Source organism: Rana temporaria, chromosome 2 (assembly GCF_905171775.1).
Source record: "Rana temporaria chromosome 2, aRanTem1.1, whole genome shotgun sequence".
Lineage (NCBI taxonomy): Eukaryota > Metazoa > Chordata > Amphibia > Anura > Ranidae > Rana > Rana temporaria.
This window is the reverse complement of record NC_053490.1, coordinates 113,188,712-113,205,518: the sequence shown is the minus strand read 5'-3', so window position 1 is coordinate 113,205,518 and position 16,807 is coordinate 113,188,712. Positions and strand designations below refer to the sequence as shown.

The window sequence follows — 16,807 nt, the reverse complement described above, 5'->3', positions numbered from 1 at the left end:
AAAACAACTCCACTGCTGTGGTTTGCACATATACACAGTTCACTTAGGGGGAATTTTTATTTTAGCAAAGTTGGAGTTTCACATTATAAAGCACCCATATATATATATATATATATATATCACAAAAAGTGCTGTAGAAGTCACAAAATTAGAATCGGGTTATTGTATGTTATGCTATTTTAGGAATGCAGTTTTTCCAGTAATTAAGTATAAAGCTATCATGGTTCTGTAATCTGTAGAGGGTGATAATTGTGTAGATCATTTTTAGACATGTTGTGGTTGATTTACTAAATAAACAATCATTAACTTTTGTTTTTGTAGGCAAATTACATAATTGTCAAAATTGTCATTTAGGCTGAATTCACACATTTTTTATGCTTTTTGCATTTTGCAGAGTTTTACTACAGAGCGCGTTCCATGGGAAACCATGTTATATGCAAATCTGCAATATGCGAAAAAGCACTAAAAATGCCTAGGTGTGAATCCAGTCTTACAGCATGTGTGCAATTGCACTCATACCTTTATCACTAGGCATATACATTGTATAACGACCACTGTGTGTATAATACTATGTTTTTTTTTGATACTTGATAGATAATGTATAACATCCAACATCTGTTTTTTTTTCAGATATATATGCGTAAAAAAGAGCCTGTAAAACTGAAAACCGAGGTTCATGGACTAGCGTATTGTTTCAGTAAGTACCAATCTTTCGTTGATTATCTGCAGATGCCATGAAGCTAAGACGATATAGTACAAATTAAGTATGACTGACGTATAGAAAATTGAGAGGAATAGTGCAAAGAGCAAGTGATGTGAATTAACCTCGGGTAACCTTTTACATTTCACTGTAGACAAAAGTCAATTTTTAATTAATTGCTAAGGATCACTAAACACTCATAATGAACTTGGCTTTTTAGGTATATTCAGTATAAAGTACTATTCAGATGTCAGATCTGTGTAAGATAAATTCTAATTGGCTGTTTTAACTTAAAGCAGAGTGGAACTTCTGCTCCCCCCCCCCCCCCAGTGTCACATTTGGCACCTTTCAGGGGGGAGGGAGGAGCAGATACCTGTGCAATCCAAGAACTATAAAGAGACAGAGATTGCCGCTCCAGGCAGGTCTTGTTGGGTGCAATCAGGGGTCAAATCCTGGGGAAAAAAGTGTGGGAACTCCCACCCAAGATCCACTCCCCCACCAAAAAAAAAAAAAATGATACGCTCATATGCATAATTACTAAACCGCATGTTTTTTTAAGCAAGTTCTTTCTAGATGCTGCGATAACTCGCGGCAGACCTCTGAAATGTCTCCTGGGAACAATGACAAAAGCTCCCAGGAGACATTGCGGCATCGAGGAAGTGACGGAATACCCGCACACTACCCGATGAATTCATATACAGGAAGCGGCCAGTAACATAAAGGATTACGAAGGTTCGCCTGCCCCTGACAGTGACTCGAGCTGGGCATCGCCGCTTAGTGAAGGATTGGCTTGGCTGCTCTCGGCTGCTCTAGTCCTGCAAAGGGAACTGAGTTCCTGCTGTGAAAAAAGTGCAGGAACTCCGTTCCCACGCGTTCCCGCAGGACGAGAGCCCTGGGTGCAATCTTCTTTTCAGGAACTAAGGGTGCTAGCAATGCACATGGCAAATAAGAACAAAAGATGATCAGGACAGCCGCACTCCAATCCAACGTAATTTTAATGTAAAAAAATGGAAACAGGCACTACAAGTCACAGCAACAGAACCTAGGACAGCAGACATGTTTCACACGAACTTCAGCATTTACTCATAGCTCAGCTATAGAGTAAACGCTGAAGTTATTGTGAAACACGTCAGCTGTGCTAGGCTTCGTTGCTGTGACTTGTAGTGCCTGTTTCCAGTTTTTTACATTATAGTTACGTTGGATTGGAGTGCGGCTGTCCTGATCATCTTTTGTTCTTATTTACCTGTGCAGTCCAGGTATCTGCTCCAACTTCCGAGCATAGGTCACCGCGGTGACCTACGCCACGTGCGGCACCTACTTAGTCCCCCCGCTGTCTTCTGGGAGACACACAGGTCCCAGAAGACAAAGTGGGATCGCACAGTAGGGAACCAGGAAGTGAAACCGCAAGGCTCCATGCACACTGGCCCTCAAGCTCCATGCACACTGGCGATTTTCATAAGCTCAAAAAAACCTAGAAAAAAATTGCTGGATGAAAAATGCTGATAATAGCATTTTTGTGCCAGCTTTTAATAGCATTTTAGTAGCTTCAACCACTTACCGAAGTGGAATATCGTTGTTAAGGCAGCAGCTAGCTGTCATAATCCCAGCATCCACTTCTTCAGCAGGCGGACTGCTTTCAGATAAAAGTGGTCCCAGCGGCAGATTCACCACGAGTTCACTTTTTTTGGGGGCGGGAGAGGGGGCTCCCGGTGCCCTCCGCCGATTACCGGAGCCGCAGGCGGAGGCGATTGCGTCCTCTTCCATGTTGGGTATGGAGCTGAGTGAGGGGAAGATGGCCCCCGCTCTGCTCCATACAATTTCAGGGCGGAGGTGATGCCAAAATATTACTTCCGCCCATAGCTCTTAAATGGAAAAAAAAGTGTCAAACTATTTTTTTTATTTTTTTATTGCACTTAAGTGTAAATATGAGATCGAAGGTAAGATCCCAGATCTCAAATTTAAGAGGTCCTGTCATGCTTTTTTACTATTACAAGGGATGGTTACATTCCTTGTAATACGAATGAGTGATACAATAATTCTAGCCCTAGACCTCCTCTGTAACAAAACATGCAACCTGTAGAACTTTTTAAATGTTGCATATGGAGATTTTTCAGGATAAAAGTTTGTCGCCATTCCACGAGCGGGTGCAATTTTGAAGTGTGACATGTTGGGTATCAATTTACTCAGCGTAACATCATCTTTCACAATATAAAACAAATTGGTCTAACTTTACTGTTGTCTTATTATTTAATTAAAAAAAGTGTATTTTTTTCCCAAAAAAGTGCACTTGTAAGACCGCTGCACAAATACAGTGTGATAGAAAGTATTGTAACAACCGCCTTTTTATTTTCTAGGGTGTTAGAACGCCCAAACATTATATATATTTTTTCTAAGTAATTTTCTAGCAAAAAATAAATAAAATTATTTTAACTTGTAAACAACGGGCCAAATCCTCAAAAGAGATACGACGGAGTAACTGCTGTTACTCCGTCGTATCCCTGGTCCTAACTATGGAACTGATCCACAGAATCAGTTTTCCATAGTTAGGGAGAAGATCTGGCATGTGTAATTGAATTACACTGCCGGATCTTAGGATGCAATTCTAGGCCGGCCGCTAGGTGGCGAGGCCATTGCGGCCGGCCTAGAATATGCAAATGAACACTTACGGCGATCCACGAACGTTCCGACGGGCCCGTCGCGCTAATTCTACGTAGTTTAAGTCGAGTTACGCCGCGTAAAATTAGGGCTCAGCCCTAGCTCTCTTAAGCCATGTTAAGTATGGCCGTCGTTCCCGCGTCGAAATTGAAATTCTACGTCGTTTGCGTAAGACGTTCGTGAATGGCACTGGACGCCATTTACGTTAACGTCTAAGCAAATGACGTCGGAGCGACGTCAGTTAGCGCAATGCACGTCGGGTAAGTTACCCGACGGAGCATGCGCAGTACGTGCAGCGTGGGAGCGCGCCTAATTTAAATGGGAGTCGCCCATTTGTATTAGGAACACCTTGCGCCGGACGGAGTTAAGTTACACCGGCGCAAATTTCCAGGTAAGTGCTTTGTCGATCGGCACCTAACTTGGGAGATTTGCGGCAGTGTAACTTAACTCTGAAAAGTTAAAGCGGGGGTTCACCCTTAGAGGGCACTTTTCCCCCTTAGATTCCTGCTCGTTATTACTAGGGGAATCGGCTATTTATTTTAAAATATGTGCAGTACTTACCCGTTTACGAGACGCATCCTCTCCGTCGCTTCCGGGTATGGGCTTCGGGAATGGGCGTTCCTTCTTGATTGACAGGTTTCCGAGAGGCTTCCGACGGTCGCATCCATCGCGTCACGATTTTCCGAAAGAAGCCGAACGTCGGTGCGCAGGCGCAGTATAGAGCCGCACCGACGTTCGGCTTCTTTCGGCTACGAGTGACGCGATGGATGCGACCGTCGGAAGCCTCTCGGAAGAATGTCAATCAAGAAGGAACGCCCGCTCCCGAAGACCCATACCCGGAAGCGACGGAAGAAGATGCAGCTCGAAAACGGGTAAGTACTGCACATATTTTAATATAAATAGCCGATTCCCCTAGACCGAACGAGCAGGAAGCTAAGGGGAGATTTTTTTTTTTTTTTTTAAATGGGTGAACTCCCGCTTTAAGTTGCGCTCGGCGGCTGTGGATCAGGCCCAACAAGTCTGAAAAATAGACCCGCTCTTAAAGTGGTTAAGGAGTATTTAAAAGCTTTTAGGAGCATTAGCATTTTATTACCGATGTTGCAGTACAAAAAAATAGCCCAAAAAAAAAAAAAGCTGTTAGTAGCATTTTAGTAGCATCTAGAAGCATTTAGCGTTTTTTTTTTTCTAATCCTAGATGCTGAAGCTCAAAAAAATGCTAATAGCCTAAAGTATTGTGGATGGACACACTGCATAACACTATTTAGCTTCTAGGAGCTTAAAAAATGCTAGTGTGCATGGAGCCTCAAAGTGGTTGTAAACATGAAATCTGAACAAAGAACATACAGTAAGTATATCTGTAGTGAAAACAAATGTGGGTTGAATGTGTTGCCTGAAGTGATGTTTTATAACAAATGACAGCTGCCCCTTAAAAAAGTGTAAACTTAAGTAAATGAACAAAGCGCTATAAAACATCTTGATAAGTAAAAGAATGTGATATAACATCATGACCGAATACAACATATGATTTAGTATAAGACTGCGCAATTACCAGTTAAAGCAACGTAGTGCCAAATTGTAAAAAGGGCTTTGGTCAGGAAGGGGGTAAAACCTTCTGGGGCTGAAGTGGTTAAAAATGGTTTAAAAATTGACATAGATTGCACTCACATGTGACTGTGTTATGCCCAGCACTAAGGTGTCTACAGCATGTGCAGGTTGCTATATTAAAATCACGGCAGCGTGCGGATCCTCGTCTCGTTCTGGATATACTTTAAAGATGGATGTCACATACAGGACCCGGAAGTGACAAGTCCACGCTTCTATGTACGTTTCACTGTATTGACGTCATCAAGAAGTCTATCTGTAGTGTTTACTTGTCTCTCTCCAAAGCTTTAAGTGCCGTTTCTCTTTGGTGCTTTGTTCCTCTGTTGTCAGCATGAGTCACTTCTGAGAAATTTTCCCGACACATTAGATACATTTGTGTTGGGGAGGAGAGTTCAGCACAGAGCTTGTCTATTCAGAACACAGTTCTTCTGTGTGTTTCCTCTAATCAGCTCTCACACATGCTTTCAGGGGCAGTTCCTGTTGATGTAGCCATGTTCCCAGAGCAAAAATTTTTAATGTATTGAATAGATGTGCTGGATATGTTTTCTTTTTATATTTTCCCTGACAAATACTTTAAAGGAAACCTATATGGAAATGGCTGACCTGTACTTTAGAAGTGGCTTTCCTGGCCATCATGCTAATCCAAGCGACAGTGGTGAAGCTAGACATTCTTTCACCCGGGGCAAAGACTCCCCCACACACACGAGATGCCCCCTCCCCCACACACACGAGAGAGAATTTCTCCATCCACATACTCTCAGTCTCCTGCCCAGAGAAAGAAGTTCAAGTGTAATAAATACATAATTAAGCCTTAGGGTGGTAATATTTATACAGTATATTAGTTATTTCAAAGTCTTGGTAATAGCGACTCACTGCACATGTAGCGTGAAGACTTACGCGATCACCACATAGATGAGGTTTGAATGAAGCGTTGAACCTCACTTCCATAGCGAATTAGGGGGGCGTAGTGTGCCGTGCGGAACAGTGGTTGTGGCCAAATTGTGTTAACAGTGGAAGGGGCTTAAAGAGACATGGTTAAATAAAACAAAAGCATTCTTGTACCTATAAAATATGTTAAGAATAATAAAACAAATGTCCATGTAAAAATATTAATTTAGCCTACTTTAAAAGTGGACTGTGTCAGTAGGACAGTGGTAGGTGTGTGGACAGTGTTAGGAGGGCAGAAGTTGGTGTCAGTAGGGCAGTGGTAGGTGTGTGGACAGTGTTAGGAGGGCAGAAGTTGGTGTCAGTAGGGCAGTGGACAGTATCAGTAGAGCAGTGAATGGTGTCAGTAGAGCAGTAGATGGTGTCAGTAGAGCAGTAAATGGTGTCAGTAGAACAGTGTAAATGCCAGTAGGTTTGTGTTAGTAAGGCAGTGAATGGTGTCAGGAGAGCATTGGACGTGTCAGTAGGTTGGTGTCAGTAGGGCAGTGGCAGAAGATTCCTAACCTGTCTACTCCCTGTTACAGCACTGTAGATCAGGGGGGGGGGGACACGGACACGGGCAGCAGAAAGAGAGGAGGGGCTGTGGGGGTGGCATTTACTAGAAGAAATTGGTTGTATTTTCCTCCTGTAGCTGCTGAATACTGGCTATCAGCGGTTGGCAAAGGAAAATACAGGTGATCAGCTCTAGTAAGCTGGTAAATGCCACCTCCACTGCCCCTCCTCTTTCTGCTGCCCGTGTTCCATGTCCCCCACCCCTGCAGCGCTGTAACAAGTGTGACAGGGTGGCATGGGAACAACAACACCCCTCTCAATGCGGCGCCTGGGGCACATTCCACCCCTGCCAGTTTCCACCCTACCAAGGGATATATCACTAGAGTTGGTTAACTAAATAAGTACTGGGTTTCCACTTATCAAAGTGAAGGTTTATTTTGCTGTGAAGCTGTGTTCACTTTAAACATCCAAGGGAAATTTTAATAATGCATTATTGATAGCAAATTCTGATTAAAGGTGCTTTATGGTTTGACTAATGAGTTCTTAAACCCCCTTTTCCCCATGCAATGATTAATGTCAGTACATTGTTCAGTTGGGTGCCAGTCATGCCATCAATATGCTCACCTCCATCCAGAAGCTTAGGAAGGTGTGCCTGGATGGCTGGACATAGGAGGGATCTTGCAGGAGCATGTCCTTTCTTCTAATCCATTTACATATAAACAACACCAGCACACATCTACCAATGGTGCATCTGTTTTCTAAATACAGTTAGGTGGCCTCATACACAAATGAACAAGGGCAGATATCTTGCCAAGAAGCCCAGATGTAAGCAGGACACTGTCAGGCCTGGGTCCATCTTCACTTATCTGCTGCAATGTCAATTCATTCCAATGGAAAGACCATCCCAGTACTATACAGACGTTTTATAGGAATGAATGGTGATCATAGTGTACATGTGTGAGGACCTGGGCCAGACCGTGAATGGGCTGGTCAGCTCTGAGCAAGCTGTTCAGCAAAGATCTCACCAGAGTAAAGATGGGTAAATATATGATTTTTTTTAAGGACTCAATAGGCATTGAATCCCAATAAGCAAAAATGTACTAAAAATGAACTGGCATTCAACCACCTGACAGTTTATTACATTTCTTGTATGCAAGATGTCTGTTCTTATTCCGGGATCTGCTGTGGTCATTAGGAGAGTTCCCTGTCTTCCAGTTGGGTTTTAAAAGTTTTTTTATATTACAAAGAATACAACAGAATACACTGAAACACACAAATGTGGGTACAAACACCTAAAAGTCCAGTTGGACAGAAAAATAATCAGGAATTATGGTAGGAAGATATCAGTGTTTGACTATCCAACCAACCCCCCCTCTTTTAATAACTGTGAGAACCCAGTGACCGATTCAGACCACCAGACACCAACTATATCGGAAATATCAGTTTCGGGTGGGCTGTCTTTTTAACTAAAGACTGAGTTTGCTGACAAAAAAAACAGAACTGTAGCTATCCACAAAAATGTACCAGCCACCAGTTTTTCTAATTCCAAGTAATAATAAACTGTTAAAAGTTGATTGGTAGTTGGTTGTTTTGGGGTACGATCAACGCTGTATCCTGGCCTAGGCCAACAAGGCCCAGGCCTAGGGCAGCATTTTGCAGGAGGGCAGCACGGAAACCATCCCTGCCGGGCAGTATTAGTGTAACGCAAGCTCTAAGTTTGACTGTCCTATCTTCCTGGAACACAAACCTTCCTCACTGTGCTATGTTTTCTGTTGCACCATTGGCATGGTTATATCTTGTTAATCCTCTCCATAAAATTATCAAAAATGTGTGCTTTTTTTCATTTTGGATAGAGTAAGGGAGGGTTATAGCCCCCTGTTTATTTTTTACCATCCCTGTCCCATTGCAGAGATTTCCCTTCACTTCCTGCACCATAGCCAAACAGGAAGTGAGAGAAAATCTATGTAAATTAAGGGAATCCAATGCCCCCCCCATGCCCTAAGAACTAGTGACCCCACTTGAAAATTTCAGGGCGGATCTTATACAGAAAGGGGTGTGGCCTTGACAGGAACGGGTGGGTGATATTTATATTTCAATTTATTTTTTATTAACTACTTGCCGTCGCCGCACCGTCATAATACGTCCACAAGGTGGCTCTCCTAGGCGAGATCACGTATTATGACGTCCTACCTTTTAGCCGCCACTAGGGGCGCACGCGTGCCGCCGGAGGCGCGCGCACGCGCCCCCCGCTCGCCCCCGACTCCCGTGCGTGTGCCCGGCGGGCGCGATCGCCGCCGGGCACACGCGATCGCTCGGTACAGAGCGGGGAACGGGAGCTGTGTGTGTAAACACACAGCTCTCGTTCCTGTCAGCAGGGGAAATGCTTTTCTTCGGTTCATACACTGTATGAACCGAGGATCAGTGTTTCCCCTAGTGAGGCCACCCCCCCCCCAGAGTAAGAACACACCCAGGCATACTTAACCCCTTCCCCGCCCCCTAGTGTTAACCCCTTCACTGCCAGTGGCATTTTTATAGTAATCTAATGCATTTTTATAGCACTGATCGCTATAAAAATGCCAATGGTCCCAAAAATGTGTCAAAAATGTCCGAAGTGTCCGCCATATTGTCGCAATACCAAAAAAAAAATCGCTGATCGCCGCCATTACTAGTAAAAAAAATATTAATAAAAATGCCATAAAAATACCCCCTATTTTGTAAACGCTATAACTTTTGCGCAAACCAATCAATAAACGCTTATTGCGATTTTTTTTTACGAAAAATATGTAGAAGAATACGTATCGGCCTAAACTGAGGAAAAAAAATGTTTTTTTATATATTTTTGGGGGATATTTATTACAGCAAAAAGTAAAAAATATTCATTTTTTTCAAAATTGTCGTTCTATTTTTGTTTATAGCGCAAAAAATAAAAACCGCAGAGGTGATCAAATACCACCAAAAGAAAGCTCTATTTGTGGGAAAAAAAGGACGCCAATTTTGTTTGGGAGCCACGTCGCACGACCGCGCAATTGTCTGTTAAAGCGACGCAGTCCCGAATCGCAAAAAGTACTCTGGTCTTTGGGCAGCAATATGGTCCGGGGGGTAAGTGGTTAAAGAAAAACAAGTTCCAATGTAGACAGACACATTGGTTAAACTAAGCAACATAGCAATACAAAGATCTAGAAAATATGGCCATAACACACATCCTCCAGTTCGCGCAACAGCAAAACATGAAGTAATATTACAAAAGGCCTCAAATATAAGCATCTGTATTGCATACATTTTTTTTTTGAGAAAAGAAGCAACAGGAGAGAGAAAAAGAAAAGAAAAAAAAAAGGGGGAAGAAAAGAGTGAAAGAAGAAGAGAGAAAGAGAAAAAAAATAAAAAGGGGGGAGGGTCATCCCGGAGTTCCCTAGGGAATCGAAATATAGTTGATCCATGGATCCCATATTTTGTTAAATTTCTTAGTATTATTACAAAGCATATGGGAGAGTTTATCATTAATCATAATCCAGTTGAGTTTACTTTTGGTGGGTGATATTTAAATTAGGAGCGGCATGAGTTTAGTCAGGACTAGGGCAGCACAAAACCTAAATACACTACTGGGTACGGTACAACACTTCTCTCTGTATCATGCTAAATCAACCTGAAAGACTGGCAATAAGAGTATACAGGAAGACGTTGCAATTGCAACATATATCATTAAATGATTTCATCTCACAAAAAAGATTACACTTTTTTGGTGGTCTCTTTTTTAAGTAATGGAGATAGACGTGGTGTCAAGTAGAAGGTAATTTCGAAACCCATCATGGAAATAATACTGAGAAAGAAAACTCTAAGGTACATTCACGTTCAAACTGTGTCTGTCAGACCACAAACTGCTTAAGAAAATATACCAGCAGAAAGCAGAAAGACATAGGTTGGTTTGAACCAGCTCCCAGATAGACATACAGTAACAAGCTCACACATAGGTGAGGGTTGTGGGTAGCAGTCGAGTGGCTGACAGATGAACAGACCCAACAAAGGTAAACGACACTTCAAAATACTTAACTCTATTCAATTTCTTTTTATCTCCGCTGTAACCTTGACTGTTCTGTCCTTAATGATCTAACTCACTGTTATGTAGCAATACAGGGGTGATTATAAATAACAAAAGCTGTATATATATTGAAAGAAATGTAAACTGAAAGGTAAAAATGTAACACATTGAACACTCAGACGTTATAAAGAAATTGCAGACATACAGTAAGTTCATATCTGTTGTACTCTTTTCTTTATTACTCCCAGTATAGTTTCCCAAACAGATCGCAGGTTAATGAATAGCTCCCCTATAGGGGCTTTTTCCATAATGGAACAGGCCCCTTGCTGTGCATAGACATAAAACAAACATAAACCTAGTAAAGTGCTTAGAGATGATAACAAATTGCTATTGTCTAATGTACTGTATGTCTGTATGCTATGGGATTTTTTTTTCCTGTGTGCAATTAACCTCCCTGGCGGTATGATTATGTCTGGAATTTTGTACCAAAAGCGGTACAATTATTTTGCATGGAAATTTGGCGTTTTATACTGTAGGCCTGCAATAAATCACTTAAATCTGTCCAAAGAAGAGTCTAGTAGACATCTCTGGTATGATAAAGTTTGAAACACAAAATCATAAATTATAATATAATAAATAACTATACATAATTATAACAAATAATAATGTAATTATAATAAAAATGATTCAATAATGTAATCAAATCAAAAACACTGAAATTTGCTCAGTTGCAGAATTGTCGCTGTCATTATTTTTATTGTTTGATGATGAATTTCCCCACAAATCGCTATCGCTCAATTCTGCAAGTGATTCTAATTTATTATCGCTGTTTTCTAGCTGCTCTAAAATCACTTTTGACATAAAGGGACACTTTTTGGTTGCTATGGACAATCTCCAGTTTCCAGGCAGAAAGAAGAGTTTTTATAATATAAAAGTGCATGCAGGACACTGGGCAGACCACTAGGGACAAAGGGGGTGTGTATTTATTTCATACAGTACTGTAATCTGTAAGATTACAGTATACTGTATGTGTATTGTGTTTTTCACTTTTTGAATTTGGCGCCGAACTCCGCCCCTGTGCGTCATAACGTCGCAGGGAAGGGAGCTCGGCGCCACTGTGAATCGAGCGAGGAGACAGCGGAGGAGCCCGCACACACAGCGGGGGGGGGGGGGGCATCGCAGGATCCAGGGACAAGGTAAGTAACTTCCCCCTGTATCCTGCAATGCAATCTCGAGTCAGGCTCGGGGATACCGCTTTTGGTATAAAAAATTCCCCCCGAGCCAGACTCTGGAATACCGCTAAGGGGGTTAATGAGGAATTTGGTATAGCTGCTTAGGAGCATATATGTTGCAAATAAAGAGAGGACCACTAATACTTTTTGCATACAGTGCCTTCAAAAAGTATTCATACCCCTTGAAATTTCCGCATTTTGTCATTTTACGACCAAAATTGTAAATATATTTTATGTGATAAACCAACACAACATGGCACTTTTTTCTTTGCAAAATAACTCAAACTCTGTCAGATTAGATGGAGAGCATCTGTGAACAACAATTTTTAAGTCTTGCCGAAGATTCTCAATTAGGTTTAGGGCTGGAATTTGACTGGGCCATTTTAATACATGAATATGCTTTGATCTAAACCATTCCATTGTAGATCTGGCTGTATGTTTAGGGTCGTTGTCCTGCTGGCACCTCCACCCCAGTCTCAAGTCTTTGCAGACTCTAATGGGAGCTTTTCATCGGATATTTCGACCGTGTGTATACCCCATCTGACTTTTTCCGTCGGAAATTCCGACGGACTTAGATAGAGAACATGTTCTCTATTTTTCAGACGGAAAAAAAAATTCCTATCGGAAATTCCGTTTGTCTGTATGGAATTCTGACGGGGAAAAAACATGCATGCTCAGAAACAATTTGAAACTTCATTTTTCTCGGCTCGTCGTAGTGTTGTACGTCACTGCATTCTTGACAGTCGGGAATTTGGTGTGACTGTGTGTATGCAAGTCAAGCTTCCGTCTGAAAAAAAAAATTGAAAACCATTTATCATTTTCCTTCCACGTCATAATTATGTGCCAATTTGCGTTGGTTGCAGGCTGGTTGGTAAGTTGAGCTTGGAAATTCCTTGGTTTTATTTGATATGCTTTTACCCAGGGCTTTTTTTCAGGGGGAACTTGGGGGAACTCAGTTCCACCACCTCTGGCTCAGACCCTTTGGTGCCTTCTCACCACAATCACTTGTAAACACAGAAGTTTGGTTTCTGTGTTTACAAGTGACAGCTCTGCAGTCTGTGTGCAACTCCCCTGAACTCTGCACTCTGTAAGTAATGCAATCCTGGTATTTAATGCCCCTTTAAGACCCGTCTACTGTTTTTGAAATCTGAACGGGGTCGTGGTTGAGTTCCTGAACCTATTTTCTGAGAAAAAAAGCTCTGCTTTTACCAAATCTATGTTTGTGAGTATGATACTCACCTTGCATACAATAAATACCAGTTTATTGAGGATAATGCGCTAAGCCCACGTGCCTTCTGTTTCTTTTCATGTTCTAGACCCATCAGCCTATATACTCTTAGATGGGGTAAAGGTAATTAAAGGATAACAAAAATGAGCACATAAAAAAATAATAATATAGCGTATACAATTGTGACATAAATCATTTTGTTATTATTTATATTATTATACACAATTTATTTAGTGCCAACAGTTTGTGCAGCACTTTACAATTTAGAGGGTGGGACAGCACAGGTGCAATACAGTTCAACAGGGGGGCAGAATCTTATTAAAAATTACCTTTCCTTTTCAATCTGCAGTGCACAGATAGTGTACAGAATGCCCCCTTAGAAATGTAATTTCCTCCTTGTGTGATTGGCTGACTGATTTTCACAGAACTCTGCACTAAGATACAAGTCAGATTTTTGGCATCTCTTGCAACAAAAGTGTCATTTTTGGTGAGATACTCCCAAAGGGAAATCACATCTAAAGGGATACAGACCTTGCCACTTTCCTGCAGGTGCAGCAGCTGATTGATAATTGAAAAACCACTCCAATACAGATTGAGCACATGGACACAGACAAACAAACCGCTATTCTTAACAAAAGATAGGAATCTGCAACAAAGTTTGTTAAAATGCATGCAATGTACATAGATCACCCAGAGGGGAATAATTTTTTCCTGAACATAAGTGAAGTTACTTTTTAAAACAATTTAGGAGTTCAAGGTAAAATCACTCATACATTTATGTAATATAATTATTATTGTTAATATTATTATTATTATTATTATTATTATTATTATATAGAAATAATTATGCGCAACTGGAGAATATTGGAGCTGGAGTAGTTCCTGAGCTGAAGATAGCTTGCAACTGGCTGTTTTCTCCTCATTACAGCACTTTGCTAATGGAGAGGTTTTATGGTGGAATTAAAGGGGCTGTAAAGGTAAAAGTTTTTTCACCTTAATGCATCCTATGCATTAAGGTGAAAAAACATCCGATGGTACTGCCCCCCCGAGCCCCCGTTTTACTTACCTGACCGTTCGAAATTGCCGGGCACGTTCATGTGATGATCTTGGTTTCCCAGCCTGGCCGTTGATTGGCTAGGCTGGGCGGATTGATAGCAGCGCAGCCATTGGCTGGCGCTGCTGTCAATCACAGCGGATAACGCGGCGCGCCGGGGGGCGGGGCCCAGTGATACAGTCGGCGGCTATGGCCGCCGATGTATCACGGGAGTGCGCTCGCAAAAGCTTTCCACCATGCGAGGGAGCTCGCATGAATGTGGAAAGCTTTTGCGAGGAGGAGCCGAGACAGCCGCCCGAGGGACCCCAGAAGACACGGGTTCCGGGTCACTCTGTGCAAAACGAACTGCACAGTGGAGGTAAGTATAACATGTTTGTTATTTAAAAAAAATATATATTTCTGCCTTTAGTGTCCCTTTAAACTATATCTTGTGTAATAGAGATATGGGGTTATATCACCAGCAAGCTTTAGTTGCTGCTACAACAATGCATTCAAAAATAAAAAAGCAAAAAAGGTAATGTGATTGTAGTATTTACTACAATTTGGTCCTGCCTGTAATCCTCCTTTACAATAGATGCATCTTCGTACAGCGGATCAGCTTTCACTAATTTGAATTCACATATAAGGTTTATGGTTATTAATAACCATAAGCTATCGTTTGATGACAAGCATGTAGTCTGTTTGCAGCACAAGATTGTTTAATATCATTTTATGGGTTCTCTTGGCCTGTTTATTGTAAATGGCACACTGCTATGGCTTCAGCATCTCCTTTATTAATGGAAGTATGCGCTCTTTTATATTTATGTTTAACTTGCAAAACACAGTCCAAAAATGGATTATATATATCCATATGAGTAATAACAAGTGGCCTGCAGCAAGATTACAAGCCCCTGCTCAGTGTTCAGCAGCAATAAACTTCTATTAATGGAGTTTCGAAGTAGAACTTTTTTTTCCTGAGTTTAGCTTTAAGCCAAAAAAAAAAAAAAAACAGTAGTGGACTTTTTTTTTTTCTTCTTTTAACTAGAATTTAAATGTTTCCATGCAATTTTCCATAATTCATATAGACCATTTTATTCAGTTCCTCCCCTGAAGGAGTTTACAATCTAATTCCCCTTCCCCAGTAGTACACAGATACAGTAAAGTCTCGTACACACGACCGAGAAACTCGACGGGCGAAACACATCGTTTTCCTCATCGAGTTCCTTGTTAGGCTGTCGAGGAACTCGACAAGCCAAGTTTCTCCATTCCCGTCAAGGAAATAGAGAACATGCTTTTTTTTTGGCTCGTCGAGTTTCTCGACAGTTTCCTCGACGAAAATGTACACACGACCGGTTTCCTCGGCCAAAAAATATCTCCCAGCAAGTTTCTTGCTGGTTTTTGCCGAGAAACTCGGTCGTGTGTACAAGGCCTAATGCTAGTTTTGGGTAGAAGCTAATTTCCCTACCGCTATGTTTTTCGATTAAGGCTCAGTTCACACTAATGTAACATAGGATCTGACTTGTGAGACCAGAAATTGGATGACATGTGAAATGTAATGTTTCCTTATTAGAGCTGTCTTAAAGGGGAGTTCCACCCTTTTGGTGTTTATTAAAAGTCAGCAGCTACAAAAAGTGTAGCTGCTGACTTTTAATAAACAGACACTTACCTGCTCCACGGTCCAGCGACACAGCCGCCGGCGGGGTCCACTTCTTTCCCCCCCTCTCCGGCCGGCACCTCCATTCATAGTGTGGGCACCTGGCCGTGACAACTTTCGGCTTTACGGCCAGGCACTCACTGCACATGCGCGAGTCGTGCTGCGCTCTATGAATGGACAGGCGATTTCCTGGGACCTGTCACGTGTCCCTGGAGATCGCCTAAAGGGAGGGGCCGCCTAAGGCAAGAAGAGAAGTCGCTGAGGCGGTCCCTGGACGGAAGTAGGAAGTGGGACAGGAAGTCCCACTCCTAACGAAGTCCCCACTCCCCCCAAAAAAAATTACATGCCAAATGTGGCATGTAAGGGGGTGAGGAGTGCTTAACGCAGAAGTTCCACTTTTGGATGGAACTCCGCTTTAAGACTTTGATACGACTTCAATGCCACAGATAGTAAAAAGTCACATTAAAGTCATATCAAAGTTGGACTCAAAGATGCACCAAAAGTCACACAACTTTTCTTTTTTTACAGATAGACATAGGACCATATGTACCGTAGATAAATAGAGAAGTGGAGCTGACTGTGGTTGTCTAGAAACAGTTGGGCAAAAACTAGAGTAGCCAAGAAGAAATGCTGCTAAAAAATAACTATACTTTAAAGCAAGGGTAGGCAACTAAATAGTCAAATAAAAATATAACAAAACAAATGTCACTGTAAAAATAAAAACTCAGCCTACTTTAAAAGTGGACAATGTCAGTCACTAGAGCAGGGGACAGTATCAGTAGGGCAGTGAACAGTGTCAGTAGGGCAGTGGACGGTGTGTTGACTGTGTCAGTAGAGGAATGTTTGGCAGAGGACGGTATTAGTAGGGCAGAGGAAGGTAACAGTATGGCAGTTGACGATATCAGTATAGTGATGGACAATGCCATTAAGGCAGTGGATGGTGTCAGTAGGGCAGAGGCTGAGGTCAGTAGGGCAGTGGATGGTGTCAGAAGGGCAGTGGATGGTCTTAGTCAGTAGAGCAGTGGATGGTGTCAGAAGGGCAGTGGATGGTCTTAGTCAGTAGTGCAGTGGACGGTGTCAGTAGTTTTATTTTGTTTTATTTTTACAATTTTTTTAGCAGTACTGTTGGGGGCTTTGGTGAAATAACAGGAGTCTAAACGGACCCCCGATTTCTCACTTTTGAGACAGAGAAAGGAGACAAAGGACACTTTGGGGTACTTCACAAAATGC

At 42.0% G+C, this 16,807-nt stretch overlaps 1 protein-coding gene across 1 annotated transcript in view; it reads left to right on the top strand.

Annotated features, from left to right (window-relative positions):
• HDAC7 (histone deacetylase 7) overlaps window positions 1-16,807 on the top strand; it is a 459,678-nt gene that overhangs the window by 196,129 nt on the left and 246,742 nt on the right. Inside the window, exon 3 of the mRNA XM_040340777.1 lies at window positions 631-697. Coding sequence (XP_040196711.1) covers window positions 637-697 — 61 coding nt within the window. The 5' untranslated portion in view covers window positions 631-636. The remainder of the gene's footprint in view (window positions 1-630; window positions 698-16,807) is intronic.